General features: G+C 35.1%; 1 protein-coding gene across 3 annotated transcripts; it reads right to left on the bottom strand.

The window, feature by feature from the left end:
• Positions 1-4,240: 4,240 nt before the first annotated feature.
• On the bottom strand, positions 4,241-9,475 carry LOC133874054 (cytokinin riboside 5'-monophosphate phosphoribohydrolase LOG3). Of its 3 annotated transcripts, none has more exons than XM_062311888.1 (7): positions 9,165-9,475; positions 8,199-8,296; positions 8,000-8,030; positions 7,185-7,284; positions 5,134-5,204; positions 4,831-4,974; positions 4,241-4,553 (listed from the first exon to the last, which is right to left on the bottom strand). In XM_062311888.1, exons 1-7 carry the CDS (start codon positions 9,282-9,284, stop codon positions 4,461-4,463), a joined length of 657 nt encoding a protein of 218 aa, XP_062167872.1. In that variant the 5' UTR covers positions 9,285-9,475; the 3' UTR covers positions 4,241-4,460. The 3 variants fall into 3 exon arrangements, with proteins under 3 accessions (XP_062167872.1, XP_062167873.1, XP_062167874.1); XM_062311889.1 differs by lacking the exon at positions 9,165-9,475 and adding an exon at positions 8,630-8,769; XM_062311890.1 differs by lacking the exon at positions 9,165-9,475 and adding an exon at positions 8,529-8,583.
• Positions 9,476-10,424: the final 949 nt, after the last annotated feature.

Genomic DNA, 10,424 nt, shown 5'->3' with positions numbered 1-10,424 from the left:
TCATGCTATTCAAAGGCACCAGGATTATCAATGAATGGACAAAAAAACAGAACGTGAAAATGGTGAGGTAGCTCATTGAATTTTTTTGTATTTGTATTGTAGCATCTCTTTATATTTGTTGAATGCCAGATAGCTGCCATTGTTTTTATCTGTGGTGAAAGTAATGATCAAATTGTTGTGTTGTTTAGGATTTAGGTTGTAAGTCAATCCATTTATTGTTTATTCTTATTTACATGAAATGAGAACATCACTATGCTTGTGAGTTATTTATGAATAAATGTTTATGAAAGAAACACATGCATGCTCCAAAAAGCACTGGAGTAGCAGGACTTGTCCATTATATATATGCGCTGCTTCTTCTGCTTTGACTTCAATGTGAGAACTTTCGAACTTGTTAGATGATCATTACATTTCTACATAGAACTTGGCTCCATTGTTAGGGCCCTTCAGAAATTCCAAGTTTTTTTTTCCTGCCAAATGTTATGTATTGGATTAATATCTTTATGACCCTTGGTAAGGAATTTTGTGCCTCTTAAACCATTATATTCAGATTCATTTCTGGTTGCAGTTAGTTTAATAATCTTTTTTATTGGTGATAATGTTGTCTTCTGCACAAGAATAACTGTTCTAAAGTTTAGTTGATTAGTTTTCAATGAATCGAAACTTCACCAAAAGAGCTTAATTACTCCATAAAATGTGGATCTGCTTATTGAATTATATCATAAAAATCAAAGCTTCTTGGAATGAATTTTATTTTACATCATAAGTTGATTTGGACGTCATTTAATTTCAAAGAACAAAGTGTCAATATATCATAAAAGAATGACCTGCAACTTCACCAAAGGATTATATATCAAAAGGAATCTGAAATAAAAATAAAAATAATGATGGAGACTATTATATCTTAAGCTTCCCATGAAAGAATGTTCTAGGTTTTTTCTCGGAGCTAGGGAAGAGCTGCCCTGGTTTCCTATTGATGGTATGCACATCTGAAGTTATTGGGTTTACAATCTTTTCAACATCCGTGTTCCCATATATCATTCCCTATTCTTAGAAACGCTACAACACACTTCCACTCCTATACTCTCAAGTCCATACTTCATGATGTGATATTAATGCTCCGTTTGTTTCGACGTAAAATAATTTCTGAAAAATAATTTCGACATTTTTCGGTGTTTGGTAAGGGCAAAAATAATAGTCAACCGGAAAATGATTTCTGTTTGACCAAAAATGCTTAGTAAATTTCGGAAAATGATTTACACTTTCATTTTCTGAAGAAGCCAGACGCATTCATCTCCTTTTAAACGACACAGTCGACCTTCGCGTTCAAGCAGTCGACCATCATCAAAATCTTGCCCATACCGAAATTCGTCAACATCCAGTCAATGTCGCCGGAATCCGGTTTACAAATTCCGAAGGCCAAGCTGGTCGTATTCAAGCCTGGCCGGCTGGCCCGACAGATCTGGCCAGAATATCCCTGCTAGAACGGCCAGATTCCATCCTGCCAGCTGGACGGATCTGGCTAGAACGATTGGATCCCTGCTGACTGGCCGAGATTGTTCCGGCCAGTAGGTTGGAGTCCGGTCGTTCTGTGCCGGATTTCGATAGTTTTAGTAGGAATCCGGTCACTTTTGCCGGAATCCGGCCACTTTGCCGAAATCTGGCAACTCAGATTCTGACGAAACTGTCTAGATTCCAACCTTTATCTCGGATTCTGGATATAGTAGCCGGAATCCGGTAAAAGTGGCCGAAATCCTGTCTGTCAGTGACGGAATCTCGTCACCGGTGATTTTTATATTATTTTACATTAATATTTATATGTTTTGAATAAAAATTGATTTTTATAGGTTGATATGATTGAATAAGAATATAAAAAAATATTTGTGATTTTCCATACGCACCAAACATCGAAAAATGCTTTCGGCGAAAAATATTTTCCAGAAAAATGACTTCCCTGAAACCATTTTACGACGGAAATCATTTTACATCGAAACAAACGGAGCATAAAAATCATCATGGGATTCAAAATCAAATAGTAGTAATTCATCTAAAATCTAATAGTAATTTTTTTGTGTCATGTCAGAAAATATAAGAGTGAGAGTGTGTGTAACATTAATTTTTCTTTCCCTGTATGAAAACTTTGGTTAATTCTCCATTTTTGTTTTAGCGTAAAATATTTTATGAAAAATGTTTTTCATATTTCTCGGTGTTTAGTGCGACTGAAAATAGTAATAAAAACAAAAATATTTACGATTTGACCAAAAAGCTTTTTCATTTCGAAAAATGATTTACATTTTTAAATTCCGTAAATCATTTTCCATGACAGACCCGAGCCACCGCCGGGTCACCACCCAATCAACTTATACCATCACCCAGCTACCCTCAAACCACCACTGAGCCACCCACATACCAACACCAAGCCAACCCCGAATCACTACCGAGCCACCATTGGACCATCACCAAATCACCTCCTGACCATCCCCGAGCCACCCCCAGATCACCGCCGAGCCACCCTAGACCATAACTGAACCACTCCTAGACCACCATCGAGCCAACCCCGGAGTCCGGACCATCACCGAGCCACCCTCGGACCATAACCGAGCTACCCTGGATCACCACCGAACCTCCCTTAGACCACCACCAAGCAATTATTTTATATTAATATTTTTATGTTGTGAATAAAAATTGATTTTTATAGGTTAAAATGATTGAATGAAAATATAAAAAATATATGTGATTTTCCATACATGCTAAACACAGGAAAATGTTTTCTGCCGAAAACATTTTATTGAAAAATGATTTCTTTAAAAATATTTTACAATAAAAAATATTTTACACTGAAAAATACGGAGCATAAAAGTGCCTACATTTTCCGGAATGGAAACTTGTATTATATGTGAGTTGGTGACAAGAGAGAATAGTGAAGATAAGGAAAATCCTTAAAAATCAACAAGGGCAGAGTAAAATTTTCTCCTCCATGGTGATGAGAATTTGATAATGGGCCTTTCTATATTACACTTGGCTTGGCCCAAAAATGCATTCATCCCTAAATTAGCACTGTTTGTTAATTGATTTACGTAATAGTATATTGTCATTTGACTTTAACTTAATTGATTTATGTAACTTTTTCATTCAAAATCCCTAACCCAAAGAGGTCATTTCCAGGTCCTGTTCATACATATGATCAATGCCATTATTCTTCCTTCACCGCTAATCCTTAATTGGCATCTTTAAAGCAAATTAGCACTTTTTTGACAAACCCAAAAAGAGTTTTAATGACTTGACTCAAGTTGTTCCTTCCTTTTATTCCTTCTCTCCCCCCATGTTTAAACATCATTTCAAGAAGCACTTTTCACAAATAGCTTTCACATTGTATCCAATTTAAACCCACCAAAACTCAAGAGAACTGACAACTCAACCACCAAATGCCCTCCATTGGTACAATAAAATGGTAGAACAAACACATAAGTGAGACCTAAAATAGGGCATATCACGCGGTGCATCTTCTCAAAAAATCAATTAGGATGATGTGACATTAAAAATTAATAATTTGATAAATATATATATTTTTTTTAATTTTTTTAAGAATGTTGATTTAAAGACTGATTTTCATGGTCACATAATCAAGTTGTATAATTGTGGTATACATGGTGAGAAGTGGCCCTATGCAACACATGTCATTGTCCCATTTGTCGGCAGATCCATCTTTTCCTAAGGGACCAGGAAGAGGCCCCTCTCTTCACTCTTTCAACCAACACCACTTGGCACCTTTCCGTTACTGGTCGTTGGTTGGGTTACTCCTGTCTGATGTCTGTAGCTACAACCACACCAGCTAACAGGTGCTTGATAGCAAACATAGTTGTGGAACATGTTTGTTAAACCATTGGCCCCTCCTTCCCTCTCTATGCTGATGACACTTAGGCTTGTCTTACAGGATGATTTGGCTTAGGTGCCGTAAAGCATATGTGCTTAATTTATTCAACGGTCCAAATTTAATTCCACTTTTTTAATGAGAAAACGAGAAAATGAAGTTATATGTAGACCGTTTAAGCAAGCTCAAGCATATTCTCATCTTTCACGTAACTCCAGCATACTTTCGTTTCAAATGTCTCTTTCTTTTCTTTTCTTTTCTTTTCTTTTTTTTTGGGGGGGGGGGGGGGGGGTGAAAATGAAAGAGTTTCATAAGAGTTGAAGGCTTAGTAATTTGATCATATAAATTAGTCAACATTTTGAAGGGGAAAGTTCATAAGACTCTAGCTCTTAATCTTAACTACATGGAAGGAAATCAATGTTCCAAAAAAAGGGAATACAGAAGCTTCACATATTGTGGTCAATTGCAGTAATTTACAAGATAAGAAAAAAGAATTCCCTCCCCATGACAGAAAATTGAGTTTCTTCATATTGGCTTCTTCCAATTCCAAAATCCTTCCACCTCCTCTTCAATGTAGTAAAGCCCCAGATTACCTCGAGATATCAAATTTTTGAGAGTAGCCAAGCTGCTCCATCTCCCAGCTTGACTTTGAAGCAACTCCTTCATGACAGGGGACATATTCCTAGAACAGCAAGCAATAAGCAAGAAAAATTAGTCATCTAGTTATCTAAGAAACAGAGAGTTACTGTTATCAATCTATGAATGTACAAGCATTTCATCAAAGAAAGAAAGTTTCTGTGTCTGCAATATAATCAGTTCAAAACTTAGGAAATAAAACGAGAGAGGGAACAGAGCATGATCAGACTCCTGTGTATATCACTTTGGCAACAAGCTGCTTGAATGGATATATAACAAATTGACAAAGAAATACTTGGAAAAGATTTCTTTGCATTAGGTACCTCCAATTTCTTCACCAATTCCTTTGCTGTTGGTGCAGATACAATTATTTGGCGAGCACTGGGACTAATAAATCCTTCTTCCACTGCTTTGTCAATAAATGACAGCAGCGAATTATAGTATCCATCAACATTCAGCAGTCCCACCTGCAAATTGTGGAAATGGTCTGATATTAGCTATCTAAATAACTACAAAAAAAAAAAAAAAATTGAAAAAAAAAAAAAATTAATGTAACATTAAAACTCCCACAGATTAAAGGAGTTTAAGCTGTCAACATAGTCAGAAAATTCAGAAATGCCAATTACCGGTTTATCATGAATTCCAAGTTGAGCCCAGGTTATCACTTCAAGTAGTTCTTCCAGAGTCCCATAACCACCTACATGGAACATCATATGAACTTTATTAATCTGAGGATATACACCACATCAACCGCTATTAAAAAAAAATGCCCATGTCTTACATTTGGAATAATCATATTATTCTAAGTACAATATCCGTTCAAGTATTAATTAAATAATTAAATTCACATCTTCCTATCATTTTAATATTTTTGATTAATTAGTAATTATATAACAAGGTATTAGAGAAAAGGTTTCGATTTCGAACTTTGTCTCCGTCATTCACCTCTCATTTCAATTATATATTTTATGTATTGGACTTTACTTATTGATGAGGAGTGCTAAAGTATTAATTAAACATTAAATTTACCTCTTTTTATCAGTTTAAACTTTAGAGTTAAGCATTAATTTAACAATATCGTTAGACGTATTTGGTGTCCACTATGGTTTCAAGGACAACAACATCATCATTTAATATATGTAATAGAGTATACCACATAACTATTTAGAGATAGAGAGAGAGATAGCTAACATACTGACATTGTTAGTGGTAATCATTATGGTATTGGTCATTTCTTTCTCTGGTCCAGAAAAATATATCCACAATACAAAAGGTTAAAAGAACTGGTTATGCCGTGTTCAAACAGCTCATTTGAAGTTTCTTGCAACTTATATTGACTAAAAGAATTTTCAATGATCACTTTTACTCGCTCTATTTTGGTGGCCATGGTCTCCTACTCATCATGTATAACCACTGAGCCTTACCTTTTTGCAACCCCAAAACAGAGTATTTATTGCTCTCATCCTTTAAAAAACCAACGGCATAATCTTCTGCCAACAACCCATTACCCATGCAGGCCACAATGGGTCTCAAACTATCCTGCTACAAGGGTTTTTTTTTTTTTTTTTTTTTTTTTTTTTTCACTTCTCTTGGATAAGGTGTCCTCGCTTGGTGAGAAAAGAAAAAGGAAAAAGGAAGGTGGGTGGGTGGGTCAGGTGTCTCCAAGCTAGTAAAATTACTATGATGCCCTGCATGTTCTCAATTTTTGCCTGATGAATTTTCAAACTCAGGGGTCAAGATGAAAAGAATCTTAAAGGGGTGAGAGCATCATTCCATGTTAGGTTCAGGTGCTAGTTGGCAAAACTATTTGGTGAAAGTGTGTCTTTGTGTCCTTTTCCCTGTATATGGCAGATAAAAAATTTGTACAGTAGCTATGGGACTGATTAGAGGATAAAAAGGATATTTAACCACAAAAGCAGTGTTCCTCAGAAGCTATAATTTTCAGTGTAAGATGTTGATGGGTCAAGACGGGTTAGAAATGAATCATTGGTCTTGGGATTTGTGAGCCAAGGATGAGAAACTTATCATAATTTTAGGTTTCATCCAATTGCTTTGACAGCATTTATCAATACCATACATACTACATAAAAGAACAGCCAAAATAGCAAAATCTCACGAGAATTTGACTTATTCTTTTGGAAATCTTTCCCACGTCCCCCTTAACACGGCTTTCTTTTGGTAGAACATGCCAAGTTGAGGAAAAATCAAGATTATCCCTTCTAGGCTTCTACCATGCTTAAGGTTTCTTACTCATATAACATTGTACCAAGCATAGAATATAAACCTAATTGTTTTTTTTTTTTTTGGTTGAAAATTCGTTTTTTCATTTAAAACAAAGAGGCTGCAACTTTTTAGGTAAAGCTAAACTTGGATAGGGTCTGTAACATCAAAAACAATAGCTGCATCAGATGCCTAATGAGAATTTTTATGGTATGACTCAGAGACGTCAGCGCTTCCATTTCATATTTCAGAATTAATTTCTTGCGTGGAAAGTAGCAACTGAGGGATGAAACAAAGAAAAGGGACTCCAAAAATTCTCAAAAGAATCAAGAAATGAGATATTGTCAATCTCTGACATGCTAAAATTGGTAAAAATGAAGCCTGAAGGACATTAAGTTCTCCTGATTTGCCTTCAAATCATACTGTAAAGTAATAACTTTGCAGGGCTTATACTAACCTGGTAAGGCAATAAAGGCATCTGAATGCCTAGCCATCTCTGCCTTTCTTTGGTGCATATCTGCAACTGTCTTTAATTCCCCCACTGTTTCACCAGTTAACTGCAAAAGGTCCAAAGGCACAGAAAAAAAATAGTTATAGAAATCAAATTTCAGAGAAAGAGAGAGAGAGGGATTTGGAGTTTTGTGCAGTAAAGCAATGATGAGAGTTGCAGGAATGGTGGACTTAAAACCAAAATTTTTAACTCAGTGACTCCCTAGCCAGAGATTTTAATATCTCATCAAAGGGTGATAAAAAAAGAATTTGAATTTTAGAAAAAGCCAAAGAAGAAAAACACAAGAAATATTCATTGCTCAACTGATCCTATAAAGTTGATATAGTAAAAAAGAAATCAGAGAGAACAGCAGAGACAGAAATATACATAATGGTGGGGCAGTGCCAACAACTGAAGTATTATCATGGATAAGGCTACCATTACTAAGTGTTCACAAAAAAAAAATCATGAGAACCATAGATAACATAACACATAAGTACATCAAAAATAAAAAAAGGTCAGACAAGACAAAATCAGTGATGAAAAGATTGAAGAAAGTAGCTAAGAACAAAAGAAAATAGAAAACATAATATTTGAAAAGAAATAAAAGAGTGAGGGAGAAAAGAAATGAACATCGGTCTAAACCCAACACCCTCCCCTGCCCAAAGTTAAACACACAAACCATGGTGAAGAGAAAGAAAAAAAATGCTAAAAAAATATGACCTTTAAGAAAAACAAGAAAAGGTTCAAGACTTTTTTTTTCCTGGTTGTAGCAGACAAACCTCTCGAGGCATGAGCGTCTTGGGAATAACTCTGCAGAGAGACAATTACATGACAAAAAATCAGTTGTAATGGAGAACAAAACCATGAATAACAAAAGACCAGCTAACTTATTTTGTTGATTAATCCATAATTCCTCTTTTTTAATTTGAGGATTGTGAAAGGAGCAAAAGAAAAAAAGAAAAAGAAAAAAGGACTCACCCAATAACATGCCGACCACCATCATGAACGGCTTGTGAAACCAAACCCATTAGACCTATGCTGCCCCCTCCATAGACCAGATCAATGTTCCTTGCGACCTTCAAGAAATCATAAACAAATCAACAAAGAGAGAGACTAACTGAGAGAAAAAGTGGGAATTTTTGAGGTGGGTGTGGGCTCAAAAATGTATTCATGATGAACCCATTTAAGGAACAGTATTTTTATGGAGTACACTGAACTTTGGGAGAACTTGAGAGAGAGAAGAAGAAAAAAAAAAAAAAAAGGATTGAAATTAAATGGATTCTTCATGCTCATTCAACAGAACAGTACTCTTTTAGTACGTTTGGCTCTCATCTTTTAGCCGTATAACGAACAGAAAGAGGTACAGAGGCAAAAATTAAAGAAAAGACGGAGAGGCATATGAAAGCAACCACGTATCCAGCATATGCAATTGAAACATGGAAAAACTTTTCCATATCTAAAATGGGCATATTTTGAATGTTGCTGAGTTTCCTGATGAAGCCATATGAGAGAGAGAGAGAGAGAGAGAGAGAGAGAGAGAGAGAGAGAGAGAGAGTGCAACTGAATAAATTATGATAGAGACAAATCCAACAAAGAAGAAAGTCTCAAATTAAAAAAAATAAAAATAAAAATCAATCTAAATTTCGAAAATACAAAAGTCCAGGGAAGCAAGTTACAATTACAAACAAGTAATAAACACAATGAGCGCGCCCCCCTTTAGAAGTAATGCATAAACAAATAAGAAAAAGGTTAGAGCAATTTTAAACTAAGGAATCCATATCATGTAAACAAAAGAAGCAGTAAGAAACAAAATTTCAACAAAAACCCATAATAAGAAAACCAACAACATTCCGGTATAAAAAACCCAAAAAAAACAACATAAAGATTAAAGAAACCCCATATAGAAACACCACCATTATAAGAAGAAACAGAGTCATTGAATACCAATTCCCTGCCAAGCTCAATGGCAGCATCCTGATAGCTACTCTTCTTGCCATGGCTACTCCCACAGAAGACACAAATGCTCCTGAACTTTGATTGCCTCGTTTCACTCTTTACTTCCATTGCTCTTTTTTTTTTCTTATACTCTCTGTTCGTGGTGTATTTGCTTCTCACTCTGTTTCTCGTTGGCTTTTTACAAAATTAGAAGAATCTCCCTCCTCCCTGTCTCCTTGCTTTCTAACCTATCTATGTGTCACAAAACCATACGAGTATCAACTGGAACCTTTTTGCTTCACCACTACTCTCTCTAGTGCGTCCTGCTGATGCGTATATATAAACCTTGCCGCACGTGACTGTCGCAGCACGCTCGCACCACCCCCCCCCCCCCCCCCCCCCCCCCCCCCCCCCCCCCCCCCTCCCCCCACACACACACACACCTCACACATACAACAATAATGGCACGCGTGGACCACTTTTTCTGTTTTTCTTTTTTTCTTTTTTCTTTTTTGTTTTTTTTCTTTTAAAAAAGAAAGATATTATTTAGGAGAAGACTACAGCCAAGATACCAAGATGAGATCCAAAATAAAAAGAGAATTATAAAGAATAAAAGTCAAAGGAAGAATTATGGATTGAACTCCAAGAATTTTTTTATTTTTTATTATTTTTTTTTTCAAGGGAATTATTTAGATCCCTATGGTATCTCTCTTTTTCTCACTCACTCTAGTTCCCATGTCCTTTTTGTTAGAATATTTTTAAAATTAATTTATAATTATATATCTATGTCTTTGTTTGAGAACTTTTTATAATTGAAGGTATTTAAGAGTTTTATAATGGAATTATCAGAATTTAATAACAGTTAATTATGATCTAACGATTATAATCTTAATTATAAGATTGATATGAGGATCAAGATTAAGGGTCTCTTGATATCAAACGATCAGAATTTAATAATTTTGAAATTACAACAAACATTAAAATAGTTATAGTTAGACTAGTTTTTATGCACCGACTTCTCCTCTTCTATCTCTCAAAACTCCTGATTTATTTAAAATTTGTGTTTAGTAGGTTCTATTTTTATGCAAAAACCGAACTTTAATCTTCTTGACACAATAGTAAACCTAAGTTGTTCTGGTTTGATTTTTTTTTTTTTGTTTTTTTAAAATTGTATTTTGAAGTGGTAAAAGATCATATCCCGATATTATTAGTCTAAGGTTCAATTTTTTTATTAGAATAATATTATTTTTTACATTAATTACTGACGTG

The sequence above is a fragment of the Alnus glutinosa genome, chromosome 7 (genome assembly GCF_958979055.1).
Source record: "Alnus glutinosa chromosome 7, dhAlnGlut1.1, whole genome shotgun sequence".
NCBI classification, from domain to species: domain Eukaryota; kingdom Viridiplantae; phylum Streptophyta; class Magnoliopsida; order Fagales; family Betulaceae; genus Alnus; species Alnus glutinosa.
The sequence above is the reverse complement of the archived record's forward strand: the minus strand, read 5'-3'. Positions and strand labels throughout refer to the sequence as shown.

Coding starts and splice junctions, on each gene's coding strand:
- LOC133874054 (XM_062311888.1), bottom strand. CDS start 9,284: ATGGAAGTAAAGAGTGAAACGAGGCAATCAAAGTTCAGGAGCATTTGT. Junction 5,205..7,184: donor TGCCTTTATTGCCTTACCAG/GTTAGTATAAGC, acceptor TGTTCCATGTAG/GTGGTTATGGGACTCTGGAA. Junction 4,554..4,830: donor AATTGGTGAAGAAATTGGAG/GTACCTAATGCA, acceptor TTGCTGTTCTAG/GAATATGTCCCCTGTCATGA.